This window comes from Schistocerca piceifrons, chromosome 11 (genome assembly GCF_021461385.2).
Source record: "Schistocerca piceifrons isolate TAMUIC-IGC-003096 chromosome 11, iqSchPice1.1, whole genome shotgun sequence".
In the NCBI taxonomy this organism is placed as follows: Eukaryota; Metazoa; Arthropoda; class Insecta; order Orthoptera; family Acrididae; genus Schistocerca; species Schistocerca piceifrons.
In genome coordinates, this window is record NC_060148.1 from 84,460,110 (window position 1) to 84,482,654 (window position 22,545).

At 43.3% G+C, this 22,545-nt stretch overlaps 1 protein-coding gene across 2 annotated transcripts in view; it reads left to right on the forward strand.

The window, feature by feature from the left end:
- The window catches only part of LOC124720037 (cation-dependent mannose-6-phosphate receptor-like), an 81,476-nt gene that overhangs the window by 41,526 nt on the left and 17,405 nt on the right, over positions 1-22,545 (forward strand). For both annotated transcript variants that reach the window (XM_047245292.1, XM_047245291.1), the window contains 2 exons: positions 3,096-3,211; positions 8,451-8,578. In XM_047245292.1, the coding sequence (XP_047101248.1) occupies positions 3,096-3,211; positions 8,451-8,578 (244 nt within the window). The remainder of the gene's footprint in view (positions 1-3,095; positions 3,212-8,450; positions 8,579-22,545) is intronic.

A 22,545-nucleotide genomic window follows, 5' to 3' on the forward strand; every position in this document is an offset into this window, starting at 1 on the left:
TCAGAGGTTGAAAAAGAAACGGCCCTCGTATTATAAACATAAAATCATAGTGACCTCTATTTTTCATTGCAGACTTTTTCAAATTACTTCCATGTAAATATCACAATCAGTATGACCAATAACAAAATGATGGGCACGCTGTCGTGAACCTGATGTATAAAGCTATAAACAAACTTTTTTTATGGAATACTTTCTGTACACTGCAGTGTAGTTTCAGCTCTCTGAGACTGCAGATGTGTGTGCAAGTTGCGCTTGCATGTGTGTGTGTGTGCGTGTGTGAATGTGTGTCTACTGCTGACAAAGGCCTTAATGGCTGAAAGCTATGATTGTGTGAATCTTTTTATTGTGCCTATCGCGGCTCAACATCTCCACTATATGGTGAGTAGCAACTTTCCTTCTCTTGTATTGTTTGTTGGTAATCATGTTTAAAACAATTGATCGGCATGTGAGCTGTGAAGTGAGAGATGTTATCAAGTTTCCTATTGCAAGAAATGTTGGAGCTAATGACATTATTGTCAGATAATTGAAACTTACAGAGAGAACGTGGTGAGTGAACATATGGTGAAAATGTGGTTTCAGGTGTTTAATGAAGGAAGGCAAAATATTCACACAACGAGGAACGCAGTGAACACCTGTCATTGATCACTAAAGAATTTGTGCTCTGTATCGATGAACAAATTTGTTCCAGTAGGTGAGTAATGATTTCTGATTTGTCAGTGCATTTTCAAAACATTTTTAATGATCCTCATTACATGAAATTGCAACTGGATGCTTGCAGTACAAAAAATTGTGAGCACGGTGTGTACCGAAAACACAAATTGTCATTCAAAAACGGAAATGCGTGGAACAGCCTTGGAGTTTCTGCGGCACTATGCAACAGAAGAAATTGATTTTTTGAAAAGGATTTTCACAGGCAATGAGAGATGCTTTCATTATGAGACACTTGAATCGAAAAGACAGCCATTGGAATGACAGCACACTGGTTCGCCGAAACCCGAGCGAGCAAGCCACCTCCTTCTCAAGAGAATCGTGTCCCTGTGATTAGGGATGCCCGGCAAATTTTGGGATTGGTTGGAACGAGGCACAACATCAACACTGCAGCTTACTATGAGACACGGAAGGAATTATGGTGCACGATACAGAACAAAAGATGTGGACTACTCACTTGTATTGTGATTGAGCATGACATTGAGTGACCACATACCGCAGGCGTAACAACAGCAATGCTTTGATTCATTTCACTAGGAAAAATTTTGTTACTGTACTTACAGTCTGGACATATCTCCAACTCACTTTTATTTTTTTTCTCTCTTCAAGAAATTTGTTATTGGTCAGCAGTTTGCAAGTGATGAGGAGATCAAGGTAAATGTTCAAAACTGTTTCAGTCTCTGTTGCTCCACCATGGATATGGGACAGTGGCCGGTCAGCTCCAAGGTGTACAATTTTGTTTCTGCCATTTGCCAATAGGTGGCGACAACAGTAAGTAGCAGTTGAAAGAAACAGATCGCAGACCTCAGGCAGTTAGCTTGGACCTCGGTCAACATAACCTCATTCAAACATTAGTCGATTTATGTCTGCATCATAAAGTTGTTCTTGATTGAAAATGTCAGTTAATGAGCCTTAATTCTCGTCATTTGTGGGAGGTGTTACTGTTTTGTTTCAGTATGAAGAAAACAGCAGCTGAGTGTCATCGAATGCTCACGAGTACGTATGGTAAAGATGCTATTAGTGAAAGAACATGTCGTGAGTGGTTTAAAAGCTTCAAGAAGAGAGACGTTGAATGGCGTTTGTGTGTTTCTGAACAGTTGCTTCAGAGGCAAAAACGGAAGGGATTTCTGCATCGCATTGTGACTGGGGACGAAAAATGGGTTCATTACGATAACCCTAAATGCCAAAAATCGTGAGGATATCCTTGCCATGCTACCACGTCAACGGCCAGACCGAATATTCATGGCTCCAAGATCGTGCTCTGCATTTGGTGAGACCAGCTCGATGTCGTGTACTGTGAGGTTTAAAACCAAGTGAAACAATCACAGGTGCTCGTTGTCAAACGCAATTAATGCATTTGAGCAGAGCATTAAAAGACAAACGGCTGCAATACAGTGAGAGCCACAGTAAAGTGATTTTGCAGCACGACAATGCTGGACCCCACGTTGCAAAAGAGGTCAAAACGTACGTGGAAACGTTAAAATGGGAAGTCCTACACCATCCATCGTATTCTCCACACATTGCTCCTTCTGACTATCACCTGTTTAGATCAATGACGCATGGCCTGGCTGACCAACACTTACGATCTTATGAAGAAGTCACAAATTGGATCGATTCGTGGATCACTTCAAAAGGTGAACAATTTTTTCGATGCAGGATTCGTACACTGCCCGAAAGATGGGGGAAAGTAGTGGCCAGCGATGGAAAATGCTTTGAATGATACTTGTGTAACCAATCTGTTTCATTAAAGTCTCAAGTTTTGGGAAAAAAACGGTGGAAGCAAAGTTGTACACCTTGTATTTACCAAAGAAAAATCACAAAACAGCCATATGTTTTCAGAAGTTGTTATTCTAGGTATTGATGGTTCAAATTATGCATGCATCGATTTATCCGATTCTCTGTATGTGGAGTGCATAGGGACCTGAAGATGGCAATAATGAGAAGCTGAAACTGGTTGTCTACATAAAACACCTACATCTGGAAACATAAAACTGTTTGGTGATTTTCTAAAAACTGTTTCACGTCGCAAGTGACCAAATTCTACAAAGTGGGTATGTTACTATTAGTGCTGAGATATGACTTGTGCCTTAATTCTCTTGGTGAACATGTCAAAAGAAGTTTAAGGTGTGTAGATTTTTCTGTAATAAAATACAAATAAAAACAAATTGCTGATATTTTTTAACTTCTGAACACTACTTACTTTTTGGAAAAAATAACCTGGGAAGAAATTTTGGTATTTAAGAGGTAGTCATTTTCCAAAAGCGAATTGTGAAAATGATAAATAATAGCACTTATTTTCTGTAGGAGTGGTAGCAGAGCAAGTGTTAAGACTCTCCAAACTGCTTTGTTTGAAGTTACATGTGCATACTGAGATGTACTGTTGACAGAGCACTGGACGCTGCTGCAGTACCACGGAGGGGACAGCTACATGCCCAACGTGAGCTGCGCCAACGGCGCTTCGGGAAGCCGCAGTACTTCACTCGTCATTGTGTGCGACACTCAGGTGAGGCTGCCATCCTGGAACCCACTACCAGAGAAGTAACTTTTCTGCACTCACTATGGCGTATCAACTATCTCAGTATGGCATCTGTTCAGAAAATAACTGAACATTTTGAATTACACATAAATGGAAATATTTAGTGATATAGAGTTGGCAGCACTACCGTACGCATTACCTCCTTTTTAGTCATGTGGTTTTCAATTGTTGGTATGTTGCTCACTTTTTGTGATGTTATTTGAGTACAATGTGTTTAAGTGTTAGTAGTGATTTTTGATATGTACAATTTTCTGGAGCAATGATGCTACAAAAAATTTTGTGTGAAACTGGGTAAAACTTTATAGAAATGTTTCAGCTTTTGAAACAAGTTTATGCAAATGTGGTCAACAATCAGTGGAAGATCAGCCTCGGCCGGGAATGTCGTCCACTTTAACTTACGACTCACATATTTAGGAAAACAATAATCTGATGCACACAGGTCATCACACTGGACTCGCATTCGGGAGGACAACGGTTCAATCCCGTCTCCATCCATCCTGATTTAGGTTTTCCGTGATTTCCCTAAATCATTTCAGGCAAATGCCAGGATGGTTCCTTTGAAAGGGCACGGCTGGTATCCTTCCCCATCCTTCCCTAACCCGAGCTTGCGCTCCGTCTCTAATGACCTCGTTGTCGACAGGACGTTAAACACAACTAACCTAACCTAACCCACACAGGTCATCGATTTACCATTTTGCGATGATAATGTTAAAAATCTGCTAAAAGGGGCCAAAATTGTGATGACACAACTTGTGACTTTTGCACCCCGACAATGTGCAATATGTCTGCATGCTCAAGTCTGTCAGTTTGGTGCTAAAAATCAGGCGACTGTCCTCCCACCACCTCCTTACTCACCAGACGTGGCTCCTTGCAATTTCTTCTCATTCCTGAAATTAAAATCTGTGATGAAAGGATGCCATGTTCAGAATATTGATGACATCAAAGCAAATTTGTCACAGACATTAAAGGCGCCCTTGACTTAAGTTATCCAGGACTGCCTGCAAAATGGAAACAGTGGTGGGAAAGGTCTGGGAACAGGGTGAGGGTGCAGAACCTAAAATCAATAATAGATTTAAAAATAATGACGTTTGGTTATTTTCTGAACAGACTTGTGTATACAGCAAAACTATTCCTAAAAAGTTTAGGAGTAAAGGAGACAACTCACTGAGGTGTGTCAAAAAGTAATGCCTCTGAATTTTCTGTATGAAAACTCAAACTTTATTAATGTTGTACATCTTTGTTCCTCATATCTACATTTTTATTTCTCGACATAGTCACCATGGTGAGAAACAAATTTCTCCCAGCAAGATACTAGTCTGTTGATATCATCACTGTAGGATGTTTGACTTAATTGACGGAGCCACAACCTCATATCTGCTTGCACCTGTTCATCACTATCAGATGAAAATCAGATGTGGTCAAGTCGGGCCTGTATGGAGGAAGATCGACGACAATGAACCCCAGGTGTCGGGTTGTTGCAGGTGTCACAGTGCTCGTTTGTGGTCTGGCTGTATCATTGTGAAGGAGAGGGTGCTCAATGTATAGACGAACTCCTTGAATTTGTATTTTGAGTTTTCTGAGGGTCTCACAGTAAACAGTAATAGTTACGTTACACAACACCATGTTCCACGCTACAATTCGGATCCCTCTAACAGCAGAGGGTTGTAACTTCCGTCAACGGAGCAGGGAAGCTGACTGAGTAATATGCATGACATACAATACCTCAGTCGATATTGAGACCAGAAAGCCACGCAGAGTAGCTGCGCAGTTTGAGGTGCCATGTCATGTATTGCACCGCCCCTCTCACCGGAGGTTCAAGTCCTCCCTCGTGTGTGTGTGTGTGTGTGTGTGTGTGTGTGTGTGTGTGTGTGTGTGTGTGTTATCCTTAGCATAAGTTAGTTTTAAGTGGTGTGTAAGTGTAGGGACTGATGACCTCAGCAGTTTGGTCCCTTAGTCATTCACACACATTTGAACATCTAGTGAGAACAGAATAAAAAATTCGAGGGCATTAATTTCCAGCACACTCTCGTGGAACCTCTGAGTTCTCAACAGGCCAGCAAAAAATGAAATCTTTAGTTTTGGGCGGACGGAACACACACACACACACACACACACACACACACACACACACTTGTGTGTTTCCATCTGTCCAAAAGCAAAGATTTCATTCTTTTCCATGTGCCTGTCAACAACTTAATGCCTCTAATATTTGGTGGGTTTCTCCTGTACTCCTAAATTATTTATAGACTTGCATAAATTTCCTTACCTTATTTGCATAAATGTTTTATCGCATAAGATCAGCGAGGCTATAAGATTGTTCATTGATGGTGCCATAGCTTACAGGAAAAGATTGCCATTGGACGATGGATGGATGCCAAGGAAATGCTGAAGGATTTTATAGGGCCCTTATGGATGGCTTCCCCGTCCCCCAACACCTAGCATCTCTCTCCCTCTCCCCCCCCCCCCCCCCTCCTCTCTCTCTCTCTCTGTCTGTGTGTGTGTGTGGCGGCGCGTGCGCGCATGTCCAAACCCCCACCCCTCTCCCCGCAAATCAGTACAGTGCAATTTTATTTCTAGAGATTGATCAGAATTATTTATGTAAATTTTTTTGCATGTCTGTATCAAGTTTTAATTTACATTTCCACAACCCAAAAAAAAAAAAAAAAAAGAAATCTGAAGTCACACTGCCTGAGAAAACAACTAAAGCTTCCCGTATTCTCTCCCGGAGCTCTGCTACATCACGTGGTAGAGACAGTACATACACTGGATCTTTAATGTGTCCCCACAGAAAGGAGTCACCCGGAGTGAGATCTGGTGATCGGGGGGCCCATTTCGTGAAACAGCTGTCCCCTTCTGTAGCACGGCTGATGCGGCAGCTCCTTGTTCAGGTACCCATGAACTTCACGATGAAAATGGGGTGGATCCCCACCTTTCTGAAAGATGAATGGAGATTCCGATTGCATTTGAGGCATCAGCCATTACTGCAACATGTCCAAGTATGAATATCCAGCGACAGTGCTCTCGCCAAAGAAGAATGGCCCGTACAGTTTTTGACATGACAAGGCACAAAAAAAAACATTTACGTTTGGGGAATCTCACTCAAATTCAATGCATTTCTGTGGATGCTTTGTATGCCAGATTCGACAACTGTGCCTGTTCACTCTCCTGTTAGTGTGAAAAGTGGCTTAATCGCTTAAAATCAAGCGATCAACAATGCCATCACCATCTTCATTCAGTTGCTGCAACTGCAGACAAAACTCAGAACGCTCGTCTTTGTCATTGTCATTGATCTTCTGCACTAGCTCCAATTTGAATGGTTTCATAGACAGCTTTTGTTGCAGAACTTTCCACGCTGTCGTCGGAACCATTTCGAGTTCACGGGATCCACGAAGCACCAATTTCTTTGCACTCCTTACAAATGTCTCTCATACGTGCTCCACATTCACTTCACTCACACTGGGATGTCCATTTCTCTTTACCGGTCACGAGCAACCCGTCGTAACGAATTTATCGTACCAGTGGTTAATGACCTTCCTTGTTGGTGGCTTCTTACCATACTTGGTTCTAAAGATCTGTCGAATAGATGTAGCACACTTGTGTTTGTCGAACTCCAACTCACAGAAAGCTCACTCTGCACCTGAACTCACCATGTTTGCGACTAGCGCTGACTATCGGCAAATTACCAAACTATGCTGTGGCGGTATACGCGAAAATAAACTTTCAGGGTTTCTTTTCAAAATGACATTATGTATGATATCTGTACAATGTTTGAGTCTTGTGCAAGAAATAATTGAAAGTGATTCCGTACTTTGTGTACACCCTGTATTGTCATTTTCCATAGACATAAATAGTTCAGCCTGCTGGAAGCCTTGAAAGAGCTCCTGTCTGTGATGCAGTGTCAAGGGTAACCGCAGCCACAGTCTCCTTGCTGATAGTCCATGCTGCTGCAAACGTCGTCGAACTGTTTGTGCAGATGGTTGTCGTCTTGCAGACGTCCCCATTTGTTGACTCAGGGATCGAGACGTGGCTGCACGATCCGTTACAGCCGTATGGATAAGATGGCTGTCATCTCGACTGCTAGTGATACGAGGCCGTTGGGATCCAGCACGGCATTCCGTATTACCCTCATGAACCCACTGATTCCATATTCTGCTAACAGTCATTGGATCTCGACCAACGCGAGCAGCAATGTCGCGATACGATAAACCGCGATCGCGATTGGCTACAATCCTACCTTTATCGAAGTCGGAAACGTGATAGTACGCGTTTCTCCTCCTTACACTAGGCATCACAATAACATTTCACCAGGCAATGCCGGTCAACTGCTGTTTGTGTATGAGAAATCGGTGAGAAACTTCCCTCACGTCAGCGCGTTGCAGGTGTCGCCACTGGCGCCAACCTTGTGTGAATGCTCTGAAAAGCTAATCATTTGCATATCACAGCATCTTCTTCCTGTCGGTTAAATTTCGCGTCTGTAGCACGTCCTCTTTGTAGTGTAGCAATTTTAATGGCCAGTAGTGTAATTAAGATGTTGGTTGGTGTGCATTTTCAGAACATGAATTTAAAAATGATATTCTATTAACTATTTCTTTTGATTGATCTTGAATTGTAGTTTAATAATGTAATGATGATCTCTAAAATTTTGACAGAAGCTTGTTTTTTTCCCGGGTTCGATTCCCGGCGGGGTCAGGGATTTTCTCTGCCTCATGATGACTGGGTGTTGTGTGATGTCCTTAGGTTAGTTAGGTTTAAGTAGTTCTAAGTTCTAGGTGACTGATGATCATAGATGTTAAGTCCCATTGTGCTCAGAGCCATTTGAACCTTTTTTTTTTTTTTTTTTTTTTTTTTTTTTTTTTTTTTTTTTTTTTTTTAAAAAAAAAAAAGCTTGTTTAGGTATTTAACATTTTACAGTGGTTGCTATCGAAATACAGTTTGAATACATTATCAAACAGTTTTCCAGAGTGATTAATTCATATCACAAGTTTTAAATAATAATAATAATAATATTAATAATATATACTTCTGAGCCTGATAATGTGTACTTTCACATCACATTGAATAATGAATGACAAAATGTTAGCAGTCGTTATGAAACATTTCCATACTTGCCACATGGTATCAACTACTTCCCTAGTTGGAAGTATTGGTTGCTACACTATAAGGACTGAAGCAATGGTCGTAGTGAAGGGTAAATTGTTCTGTGCAGGAATCCCTGAGTGTGGTGCAGGCCGATAACTGCACGCTGACGATGGAGTTACGGACGCCGCAGTCTTGCGTGTCATCGCACCAGCAAATCGTGCCCGGGCTCAGCCACGGCTCCGTCTTCTGCATACTGTGAGTATCCTCGAGTATCAGGGCTGTGGCCAGAAGAAAAATTTATGAGGGGTATTCTTCAAAATGTGGACCTCCAGCATTACATCAATAATTTCATCTAATTAAATTTAATTATTTCCAGTATCCACAGTCTGATATTGTAGTTCTTGCAAAATGATAAATTGAACTTTGGAGTGGGAAAGAGTTACTAATACTCTGATACTCATCTGATTGAATAAGAGGTTTTGAGAATTATCAGACGTATTTAAACATTAATTACTTCTGCTGTAGAAGTCCCGTCTATACCTTGGAGTGATTCATATCCTTGTTTGATTTTGAGGATTTTGTGTAACGGAAAGTAATGAATCAGCTCATTTTAAAGTTATCCTTTTTTTATGAAACTGAATAGCATGTCCGCTGCCTCAAAGTTCGACTCTTATTAGTGAATACCCAAAAAGCCATTCAGTTACTTATAGAAGATTATGACATTATCATTAATAAACTTGGGTATTATTTGAATCTGCTTTTTAGATTAATGCAAATAATTTTGCATATGACACCAAGAGCAAGAAGAGATTCAGTTACAAGATAAATCAGTCTTAATTTAAAAGCCGTAAATTCAACTAAATACCTAGGTATTACAATTATGAACAACTTAAATTGGAAGGAACACATAGAAAATGTTGGGGGAAGGCTAACCAAAGACTGCCTTTTATTGGCAGGACACTTAGAAAATGTAACATACCTACTAAGGAGACTGCCTACACTACGCTTGTCCGTCCTCTTTTAGAATACTGCTGTGCGGTGTGGGATCCTTACTAGATAGGACTGACAGAGTACATCGAAAAAGTTCAGTGAGAGGCAGCACGTTTTGTATTATTGTGAAATATGGGAGAGAGTGTTACAGAAATGATACAGGATTTGGGCTTGGACATCATTAAAAGGAAGGTGTTTTTCGTTACGACGGAATCTTCTCACGAAATTCCAATCACCAACTTTCTCCTTTGAATGCGAAAATATTTTGTTGACACCGACCTACATAGGGAGAAATGATCACCACGATAAAATAAGGGAAATCAGAGCTCGCACACTATATGAGATGGGAATAATAGAGAATTGTGATGAACCCTCTGCTGGGCACTTAAATGTGATTTGCAGAGTATCCATGTAGATGTAGATATAAGTATGTTTTCAAGTAATAGTTTTGTTAAGTAATTTTTTGTACTGAATTTTGTAAAATAAATCTAACAATTTCTATATAAATATGCAAATTGATGCTAATGTGCTTAATTATTTTAAGTGCTGTCATTTCCAAATATGTCAATGCTGAAGTTATATTATTTGGTAGAACCAATTATTTTATGAACATGTTAAATATTGTTATGTACTGAAGTATTTAGTTTTAGTAATGCCTCATAACATTACATAGTAGTTTTATAGAACTTTCCATTAATTAATTTTACAAAAGTGTGTCCCTTGTATGATTAGACATTAATTTTTTAATAAATTACGGATGTTGCATACATGAAATTCCAAACTGCCATAACTTCATAAATGAAATAGTGTAACAAACTTGTTATTTAAATGAATTTAGTTATTCTAAATAGCACTAGACAATGGATAATAACTGTGGTAGGAATTAGCACAAAGGTAGATATAAAATGGCACAATGAAAGATATTACGTATTGTGAAGTATACAAAAAGGATGCGTTGTGCACTAGTATTGGGGATCTCATTCTATTACATTACAGTACATACCCTTGAAGCAGGTGCAGAATTAGAGTTTGGTTCTGCTTATGGCCAACTTGTTACTTTCTGTTACTTTCAGCCCCCCACCACATCCCCAAATATAACTTTGTCACGCCCACTTTCAATGTGACAGTAATAATTTGCTTGCATCAGTACTTAGTAAATAGATGTAGCACAGCTTACTAGAAATGGCAGTTCAGTGAAGTACTTCATTTGCCTGAAAATTTGCAAGTTACATATGATGTTAAAATATATTTTTATTGGAACTCTACTTCTTCCCAAAAATTACTTATATTGATGGTACAAAGGCGGTGCAGCCACTTGCTTTAAACATAGGGATTAGTGGTGAATAATTTAGGTGAGACAACCTCACCCATCCCCACCACACCCTCTCCACCAGTCAAAAAGTCCCTCCCACCCAGAGAAAGCCAGGGATAAAAATTTCTTCATAAAAAAATTATGTCAGTGACAAACTGAGTACCTAATAACCAATCCATTCCTGCCATCAAGAGCGGAGGCGTATGAGATATTGCAGGGTCCTCGATGCTTTTATAGCTGCCTCACAAGTTAGACCCTAATGTAGCTGTATTTGTATGCTTTAATTGATGTCCTTTTGTCGCAATTTACCATATTTCACATGAAGAGTATGTGTTACAACATCAATACCAGGTGGGTGGAGCCACTCACTTTAAAAGAATGAAAAAACCTGAATGTGACATTTTTTTCTGTCATCTAGTGAGATATAAGTGTATGTAGTTAAGGAGAACATTTTGCGACCCCCCACCCCCACCCCGTGGGTCTGGGGGTTAGAATAGGCCCGAGGTATTCCTGCCTGTTGTACGAGGCGACTAAAAGGAGTTTCACAAGTTTCGGCCTTTATGTGATGGTCCCCTGGAGGGTTTTACCTCCATTCTTCAAAATTTCCCCAAAGAGCGAGCCAATTGGGAAAGGGCACCTTACAAGATGCATCGTGTCCATTGCGCATTGAGATCTTTAGCCCAGTTGCTCGTCATCACATTGCATTCTCCATCTCTCGGGCGAGGACACCTTCCCGGGTGCGTTTTCCACCGTGCACTATGCAGTGTCGATTTCTGCATCGACGATGACCGTGGACTTGTTTGCACCTGATATCCGGCACAGTAGCCAGTCAGTTGTGTTGGGGGCGCCATGCACCCTGTTGGTTGTAGGCTCCTGTACACAAATGGATCGTTCTGCTGATGCCTGCGCCGTTAACTCCCCGCGTGTACCAAAGGGTAGATGCCCATCCCTCACTGGGGTATCGGAACTCCCGGCAGTGGCCATCCTGCCAGATGGCCTTTGCTGCGGCTGGATGGCGCCCGTGGGGAGAGCCCCTGGTCGGAGTGGGTGGCATCAGGGAGGATGACACGCGATGAAGCGTAGTCCGTCATCTCTTGCTGGTGGTGAAACACCAGCAGTCTCTAAGCGATCACGGGCTCAATTCAATGCACAGAAGTACGACCCCAAATCGTTCCCCTCCCTTGCGGCCACACCGTGGGAGGAACGTCAGGCTAAGGATGGTAGCAGATCTTATTCACCCCGGTACCTTGTATGTTCGAAAGCTGATGGGGAATCTTTCGTGACGATGAAGCCTTAGTTTTTTGTTCAGCATTTAGAGGACAAGTTCGGGCAGGTGGAGGGTTCGTCCAAAATGATATCTGGGTCAGTTTTGATCAAAACAGCATCCTCTGCCCAGTTACGGGAGTTACTCGCTTAAGTTGGGGGATGTTTCTGTAACCATCACACCCCATAAGAGCTTAAATACAGTCCAGGGTATCATATTTCACAGAGACCTTTTTTTGCAGTCGGCGATGAGCAGCATGCCAATTTAGAGCGGAGAGGTGTACATTTCGTCCGGCATGTCCACCGGGGTCCGAAGTATAATCGGGTTGCCACCGGTGCCTTCATCTCGGCCTTGGAAGTTCAGCCATATGTCTTCCCACTGTACTTCCAGCGTCACATGCCGAGATTGCGGACACCCATCACTCCCAATACTCTATGTTCCCCGCCTCCCATCTGTGTCAACTGCAAAGTGCACCATTCGCCTTGTTCACCTGACTGCAGGTTTCTCCAGAAAGAAAGAAAAATCGTGGAAAGACTGACCTACACTGAGGCTAAGAGAAAATTCGAATACCTGCATTTTGTGCGTATGACATCGTCTTAAGTCGCTGCTATAACAGTTCTGGCACCATCAGCTTCACCAACCAAGGTCACCTCTCAGAGCCGAAAGACTACACCTGCCCCCATGGCGGTGGGGGGGCATTTCCCTCCCTATTGCTCCTGCACCACCTACTTTGGGAGCAGCAACCCCCCCACCCCTGCACCCCCCCCTGCCCCCCCCCCCCTGCCCCCCCTCCCCTCCTCCCCTCCCCCTCCCCCCACAAACATTGGGGACATCCGTCCCCACTTCTAAGCCAGAGAAGTGTAAGTCTTATTCAGCTTCTCTTGCTAGGAAGGAGTCCCTTGGGTCACTCCCTTTCCAGGTTTCTTCTAGTGGGAAAAACGACACCCGCCAGTGGCTGAAGAGCAGCTGGCTGTAGGGCTTCGCGCTCATCCTCAGTCCCGGAGACTGAGCCAGTGAAGTCCTCCCAGCCAGGGAAACCCAACGAGCAGCGAGAGAAATCCAAAAATAAAACTCTTAAGACCAAGGAAATTGCGGTGGCACCCACACCACTGTTACCTGCAAGCAATGTGGCTGAGGATGGGGTGGGGTTCGCTGAGGACCTAGATCTAACTAGACCCTCAGACACAATGGATATAGACTGCTCAGGCAATAAATCGGTGGCAGCAGGTGACTCTGAGGCATAAACTGCCTCACTGAATGTTCCATGCCTTCCCAGTCCCACGATGTCATCTTCCAGTGGAATTGCGGCGGTTTTTTCCACCGCCTGGCTGAGCTACAGCAACTGTTAAGCTTTACACCTGCTATCTGCATGGCCCTCCAGGAAACCTGGTTCTCAGCAATGCGGACCCCTGCCCTCCGTGGCTATAAGGGATATTACAGGAACCGTTACGACTACAATCGAGTGTCAGGGGGGAGTTTGCGTTTATGTCCCAAACTCGATCTGTAGTGAACATGTGTGCCCCTTCAAACCCCTCTTGAAGCTGCGGCTGTCAGAATAAGGACAACACAGGAAATAACTGTCTGCAATGTATATCTTCCTCCAGATGGTGCAGTACCCCTGAATGTATTGTCTGCACTGATTGATCAACTCCCTAAACCTTTCCTACTTCTGGGAGATTTTAGTGCCCATAACCCCTTGCGGGGTGGTACCACGCTTACTGGCCGAGGCAGAGATGTCGAAACTTTACTGTCGCAATTTGACCTCTGCCTCTTAAATACTGGGGCCGCGACACATTTCGGCCATCGATTTATCAATTTGCAGCCCAGGACGTCTCCCATCTATCCATTTGAGAGCACATGACGACCTGTGTGGTAGTGAACAGTTCCCCATCTTCCTGTCACTGCCCCAGCATCAAGCACACAGACGCCTGCCCAGATGGGCTTTGAACATGGCGGACTGGGGATCTTTCACCTCTGCTGTCACCGCTGAATCTCCCCCACACGGTACGATCGCTGTGATGGTTGAGCAGGTGACTAGCAAAATTGTTTCTGCAGCAGAAAACGCGATCCCTTGCTCTTTAGGGTGTCCGAGGCGTAAGGCAGTCCCTTGGTGGTCACCTGAAGTCTCAGAAGCAATTGAGGAGCGTCGACGAGCTCTACAGTGGCATAAGCCCCCTCCCCTGGAGCCCCTCATAGCCTTTAAACGGCTCCGCACCTGTGTTCACTACCTTATCAAACAACGAAAGGAGGAGTGTTGGGAGAGAAACATCTCCACCATTGGGTGCCACACATCACTTTCCCAAGTCTGGGCAAAGATCAAATGTCTTTTCGGGCACCAGGCCCCAACAGCTGTCCCCGGTGTTACCATAAATGGTGAGTTATGTAACGACGCAAACGCGATTGCCGAGTACTTTGCTGAGCCCTTTGCTCAAGCCTCTGCATCGGAGAATCACCCACCAGCCTTTCGCACACTCAAACAGCAGCTGAAAGGGTATGTCCTCTCATTCACTACACGCTGAAGTGCCCATTTACAGAGTGCGAGCTCCTCAGTGCCCTTGAACATTGCCCCGACACACCTCCTGGGCCTGATCGCATCCACAGCCAGATGATTAACCATCTCTCATCTGACTGCAAGTGACATCTTCCCGTCATTTTCAGCCGGATCTGGTGCGATGGTGTCTTTCCATCGCAATGGCGGGAGAGCACCATTGTTTCGTTGCTCAGACGCGGTAAAAACCCACTTTATGTGGATAGCTATCGGCCCATCAACCTCACCAATGTTCTTTGTAAGCTGCTGGAATGTGTGGTATGACGGCAGTTGGTTTGGGTCCTGGAGTCACGTGGCTTGCTGGCTCAGGGCAGCTTCCGCCAGGGTCGCTCTACCACTGATAATCTTGTGTCCATCGAGTCTGCCATGCGAACAGCCTTTTCTAGACACCAACACCTGATTGCTATCTTTTTTGACTTACGTAAAGCATACGACACGACTTGGCGACATCATATCCTTGCCACATTGTACGAGTGGGGTCTCCGGGGACCACTCTCGATTTTTATCCAAAACTTCCTGTCGCTCCGTACTTTCCGTGTCCAAGTTGGTGACTCCCATAGTTCCATTCATATCCAGGAGAATGGAGTCCCGCAGGGCTCTGTATTGAGTGTCTCTCAAATTTTAGTGGCCATTAACGGACTAGCAGCAGCTGTCGGCCCTCCATCTCACCTTCTCTGTATGCAGACAACTTCTGCTGTACTGTTGTTGCTGAGCGGCGCCTCCAGGGAGCCATCCACAAGGTGCAGTCATGGGCTCTAGCCCACGGCTTCCAGTTTTCAGCCGCAAAGTCTTGTGTCGTGCACTTCTGTCAGCGTCGTAACGTTCATCCGGAAACCACACTTTACGTTAATCACGATCCACTCACTGTAGTGGAGACATATCAGTTCCTAGGACTGGTTTTCGACGCTCGATTGACTTGGCTCCCCCATCTTCGTCAGCTTAAGCAGAAGTGCTGGCAGCACCTCAGTGCCCTCCGTTGCCTGAGCAACACCTATTGGGGTGCAGATCGCTGTACGCTGCTGCAGCTCTACAGAGCCCTTCTCCAATCCCAAACTTACTATAGGAGTGTGGTTTATGGTTTGGCAGTGCATTCAACATTGCATTTACTCAGCCGTGTGCACCACTGTGGGGTTCGATTAGCGACAGGAACTTTTAGGACGAGTCTGGTGACTGGCGTACTGGTGGAGGCTGGTGTCCCTCCACTGCAGATCAGACGTGCGCAACTGCTCGCCAGTTACACGGCACACATTCGTAGTTTTCCTGAGCATCCGAATTACCGTCTCCTTTTCCCGCCCACGGCAGTCCATCTCCCGTATCGGTGGCCCAGATCTGCGCTAACGATTGCGGTTCGCGTGCGGTTCCTTCTCTCCGAACTGGAGTCCTTCACTTTACCACTTCTACTTCCGGTCCATTCACGTACGCCTCCACGGTGTACACCTTGGCCACAGCCTCAGCTTCCTCTGGACCTTTCGCACGGCCCTAAAGACTCCGTTAACCCTGCTGCTCTCAGCTGTCACTTCCTCTCGATTCTTGACGTGTTCCGGGGCTCTGAAATGGTTTACACCGACGGCTCGATGACTGATGGTCACGTACGTAGGCTTCGCGTATGTTAATGGAGGACATATTGAGCAGCACTCCTTGCCAGTTGGCTGCAGTGTTTTCACTGCAGAGCTGATGGCCATATCTCTTGCTCTCGAGTACATCCGCTCGTGCCCTGACGAGTCATTTCTCCTGTGTACTGACTCAGTGAGCAGCCGACAAGCTATCGACCAGTGCTACCCTCGCCACCCTGTGGTAGTGTCTATTCAGGAGTCCATCTATTCCCTGGAAAAGTCCCGCTGTCGTTCCATGATATTTGTGTGGACCCCAGGACACGTCGGAATCCCCGGCAATGAACTTGGCGACAGGCTGGCCAAACAGGCGACGTGGAAACCACTTCTGGAGATAGGCACTTTGAAGCTGACCTGCATTCTTCCTTACACCACAGGGTTTTCCAGCTTGGGGAGACGGAATGGCATAACAGCACAAACAACAAACTGTGTGTCATTAAGGAGACTATGAATGTGTGGATGTCTTCCATGCAGGCCTCTCGCAGGGAATCAGTTGTTTTCTGCCGGCTCCACATTGGTCATACGTGGCAAACGCGTGATTACCTACTCCGTCGTGAGGACCCACCTCTGTGTCGCTGTGGCTCCCAAATGACAGTCGTCCACCTCTTGCCGGACTGCCCACTTTTAGCCACTTTGCGTCAGACTTTTAACTTTCCCAGCACCCTGCCTTCAGTGTTGGGTGGCAGTGCCTCCTTAGCAGCTTTAGTTTTACGTTTTTTCCGAGAGAGTGGGTTTATGCTTCTATTTAGGTTTTAGCGCGTGTCCTTTGTTCCTCTGTGTTCGCCACCCTAGTGCTTTTAGGGTGGAGGTTTTAAATGTGTTGCAGAGTGGCTGGCTTTTTCTCGTGGTTGGTCAGCCACTGTTATCTGCTTTCATGTTTTACTCTCTTCTGTTTCTAACGTCTCTCTGTTATTTTTCTGTCCTTCTGTTCCTTTTAGTGTTCGTTGCCTTCCCTTCGTTCTTGTGGCTTTTCCTTTCGTTCCATTTTGTGTTATATGTTTCGTCCGTTTTATTCTCACACTTGTGGCATTGTTTTATTAGGAACAAGGGACTGATGACCTCGTAGCTTAGTCCCTTCTCCCGCCTTTAAACCAACCAACCAACCAACATTTTGCAAGCAGTATGTATAAAAAGAAAACAACAATAAAAATGGGTGAGTTACAAAGGGTAGTCTTGACTAAATTATTCACCAATAATATAAAAATTGTTTTTGTCTAAAGTGAGCAGTTCCCCCCACCCCTATTATTGACAGTGTAACATTTTTCAAGGAGAAAATCATATTATAATTAAAATATGTTACCGTGTGCAATAGGCTTAAGGGGAGTTGGAACGGCCTATCCTGACAATGCTAAATTTAATGACTTGGCTTCCCTGCATTTCAGGAACCACTGTAGCCATTGACATGAAACTTTTACAGGACAAACTGTATGTTTTAACTTTACTGAACTAAAATAATTACATTTCTGCCACTGCTTTCGGAAATACAATTTTGCAATTACACAAAGAAAATTTTGTGTGCTTTTTTTGTACATCATCCAAAATAATTTTCATTATACATAACATTATGTTCTTCAAACAATGGAAAATCCAGGATTGCATGTAACACTACCAGAGAAGGAAAGTTGCTACTCACCATATAGCGGAGATGCTGAGTCTTGATAGGCACAACAAAAAGATTCACACAGTTATAGCTTTCGGCCATTAAGGCCTTTGTCAGCAGCACACACACACGCGCGCGTGCACACACACACACACACACACACACACACACACACACAAACTCAACTTGCACACACGTCTGCAGTCTCAGAGAACTGAAACTAATATTGTGTTGTTCTTTTAATTCAATAGACTCAGTATACAGGGTGGTCCATTGATCATGACCGGGCCAAGTATCTCATGAAATAAGTGTCAAATGAAAAAACTACAAAGAACGAAACTTGTCTAGCTTGAAAGGGGAAACCAGACGGCACTATGGTTGACCCGCTAGATGGCACTGTCATAGGTCAAACGGAATTCAGCTGCTTTTTTTTTTTTTTTTTTTAAATAGGAACCTCCATTTTTTATTACAGATTCATGTAGTACGTAAAGAAATATGAATGTTTTAGTTGGACCACTTTTTTCGCTTTGTGAGAAATGGCACTGTAATAGTCACAATCATATGGCTCACAATTTTAGACAAACAGTTGGTAACAGATAGGTTTTTTAAATTAAAATACAGAACGCAGGTACATTTCAACATTTTATTTTGGTTGTTCCAATGTGAGACGTGTACCTTTGTGAACTTATCATAGCGTGATTACCTGTAAATACCAGATTAATGTAATAAATGCTCAAAACGATGTCCGTCGACCTCAATGCATTTGGCAATACGTGCAATGACATTCCTCTCAACAGCGAGTAGTTCGCCTTCTGTAATGTTCGCACACGTCATTGACAATGCGCTGACGCATGTTGTCAGGCGTTGTCGGTGGATCCCGGTAGCAAATATCCTACAACTTTGCTCACAGAAAGAAATCCGGGGATGTCAGATCCAGTGAATGTACAGCCCACGGTATGGTGCTTCGACGACCAATCCACCTGTCATGAAATATGCTATTCAATACCACTTCAACCGCACGCGATCTATGTGCCAGACACCCATCATGTTGGAAGTACATCGCCATTCTGTCATGCAGTGAAACATCTTGTAGTAACATCGGTAGAACATTACGTAGAAAATCAGCATACATTGCACCATTTAGGTTGCCATTGATAAAATGGGGGCCAATTATCCTTCCTTCCATAATGCTTCACCATACATTAACCTGCCAAGGTCGCTGATGTTCCACTTGTCGCAGCCATCGTGGATTTTCCATTGCCCAGTAGTGCATATTACACCGGTTTACGTTACCGCTATTGGTGAATGACGCTTCCTCGCTAAATAGAACACATTCAAAAAATCTGTCATCGTCCCGTAATTTCTCTTGTGCCCAGTGGCTGAACTACACACGACATTCAGAGTCATCACCATGCAATTCCTGGTGCATAGCAATATGGTACGAGTGCAATCGATATTGATGTAGTATTCTCAACACCGATCTTTTTGAGATTTCCGATTCTCACGCAATTTGTCTGCTACTGATGTGTGGATTAGCCGTGACAGCAGCTTAAACACCTACTCGGGCATCATCATTTGTTGCAGGTTGTGGTTGACGTTTCACATGTGGCTGAACACTTCCTGTTTACTTAAATAAAGTAACTATCAGGTGAAAGGTCCAGATGCTTGGATGACGTCATCCAGGAAGCTGAGCAGCATACATAGCACGCGCCCGTTGGGCATTTTGATCACAGTAGCCATACATCAACAAGATACCGACCTTTTCCGCAATTGGTAAACGGTACATTTTAACACAGGTAATGTATCACGAAGCAAATACCGTCCACACTGGCAGAATGTTACGTGATACCACATACTTATACTTTTTGACTATTACAGTGCCATCCATCACAAAGCGAAAAAAGTGGTCCAACTAAAACATTCATATTTCTTTACGTACTACACGAATATGTAATTAAAAATTGGGGTTCCTGTTTTTAAGAAAATGCAGTTGATATCCGTTTACATGGCAGCGCCATCTAGTGGACCAACCCTAGCACCATCTGGTTTCCCCCTTCAAGCTAGACGAGTTTCGTTCTTTGTAGTTTTTTCGTTTGGTGCTTATTTCGTGAGATATTTGGCCCAGTCACCATCAATGGACCACTTTGTATGTATGTTATTACTCCCTGAAAATTAGAATAATCTGCTATAAATGGTTTCAGAGCTTTTGGGGAAAAATGCAACAGAAAATGTAAATTTTCAGGAACGGCTTCTAAAGTTTCAAAAGACTGTAACCCACATAATATATGTTTTTTTTTTTTTTTTTACGTCACTCAGAAGCACCCTGCACCGTACTGTATATCATCCTGCGGATCTTTTTCCAAGTTTTTCTTCTTTCTGGACTTCTTAGTGGCCAACTGTGCTGCATACTCTACTTTATCAATGTGAACCTTGTCCATCCTTTTGAGTTTCCTGATGCAATTTGCTCCAGGATTAATTCCCATATGCTGTAGCACTTTCACCCTACCAATGTTGTTGTCATTAAAAGCAATAACAGCATAACTGCCCCCCCCCCCCCCTGCCCTTAGTGTCTTGATTCCAACAAAAACAGTTTTTGGTAAGCGAGTCCGTATAAGAGTATTGAACGACTCATTGGGATTTTGAGTCTGACCATGCAGACACTTCTTAAGTAATTCAGGATTTGCCAAGTCTCTGTAAATAGGTTTTATGATATCCACAACTGCTGCTGGAATTGAATGATTATGGCTGTATGAACAGTTTGAGTACTGGGCATTGCAGTAATCGAACCATGAATCAGGTCCAGGAGGGTAAAGTTGGTGTACTGGTTTTTCATCAGTTGACAGTCCATGGAAGAAGGTAACCCATACTGTCTGCTTCATTTTCAACAAATCCTCAGTATTATTTCTAATGGCCATCCCATAGTACTGGCAGTTCATCTGTCATTTTGTCTTTCAGCCTGCCGCTTATGGTTTTACCGTTAGAAAGTATCTTGTCTCTCAAACTTTGTTTCGACTTCCTCAGCCTGGTGCCCGGCACATTACAGTTTTGTGATAATATTCTTACCATAAGGCTGAGCAGCTACTACACTGTTATATGCTTTTGAGTTTCTTTCACCTAAGAACTCTTGTAACACACTCCCCTTTCGTTCACAGATTGAAATTTCAGTAACTGCAGAGTCCTCCGTACCACCACTTGCTCCTTCATAATTTGTGTCACAAATATGCCATTCTTCATTCCCTGATTAACACTTATAACAATGTTTGGTTAAAATCTGGAAGTCTGTTACCTTTCCAGTATCCACACTGATCACCACAGCAACAGAATTCTTACAACTATAGCTGCGCTTCTGCCAAGTGTAATCAAAAACTGCTGGTATATCAGTCATACCATCAATTATTTCAACAGCTTTGGTTGCAGCACACTTCATTGACTCACATGCAACAGATTCCACAGCAGCTACAAGAAATTCTGCATACTTGGCGATTTTACAAGGTGGGAGTGGCATATTCATCACGGCACACATTGTTTCTGCTGCAGTGCGTCCTTTGCCAATAGCTCTCAAGCCATAAAACCATCTAACATTTACTTCAAAATAATTACCTGTACACTTATCAGAATTTCTTAATGAATGAGTATATTTACAACTGGCACAATTAATGATAAGTTTCCTGTCTAGTCCAATTGATACCTCACTGTCTTCATGTAAACTAACAGGCCCTCCACATATTTTACAACACACGCATTCACCTAACGCCCTTGTTAGGATGTGTAAATCTGTCAGAATATAACCTAATCTACCATTTACATCACTTTGGTTTTGAGAAAACTGTGTATACAACGTTTTATTTTAATCTTTGAAGCCCTAATTGGTGTTTCTCTAGATACTGACGAGTTTGCCTGTACACTAAACTCTCTCTGATATGGCCCTCAGTAGTCCGGCCTCTCAGTAATACGGTACATTTCCCATTTCTAGTTGTTCAACCTGAAATGACGCCTGCAATAATGAAATTTCATCTGTGTGTGTGTGTGTGTGTGTGTGTGTGTGTGTGTGTGTGTGTGTGTGTGTGAATTCGTAAGGGACCAAACTGTTGAGATCATCGGTCCCCAGACTTACACACTACTTAAGCTAACTTATGTTAAGAACAACACACACACCAATGCCCGAGGGAGGACTCGAACCTCCGGAGGGGAGGGGCCGCGCAATCCGTGACATGGCACCTCAAACCGCATGGCCGCTCCGTGCAGCAAATTTCATTTGCAACAGTGTTGTTAGTTAATTATAATGTTCAACATTCCTGTATACTTTGAAATTGTGGCTTTCCTTACGGATCATTATCATGGCTTGTAAAGGGAAACACATTATGCTAGACCTCAAGCAGAAACTCAAAATTACAGTGGAAACTCGATTAACCGTCATCTTTGGGTCCGTGGTCGTGACGGTTGAGTGAATAGACGGATAACAGAAACACTGTATTCCTCCAAAACATAACCTCAGTCAATTATTTTATGTATAGACACATATCACTCCCACAGTAATATAATAATATTTTGGAGCGAAAACAAATTAAACACGATTGTAATAGCAAATAAAACTATTTGTTACATGATAAAAACATTCGTACAGTAGTTACAAAAGTTGCAAAATACGCAATGTACAGTACTGTACTGTACTATAAACTTACAGGTGAAGTAGTTTATCTAGCTTGGAAATAGTCAATTTCTTCTGCCTTTTTGATGTTCGAGCTTTCACCGCGGCAATATTTCGTGTTTTTCGGAGCAGTAGTGCCTGCATTGCATTAGCCTCTTCTTGACTTTCAAACCATTCTATACACTTGGACAGCTTTGTTTCGGCCTCTGAATGGCTAATAGTTTGTTTTTCTTCATGGTTTGAACACTCG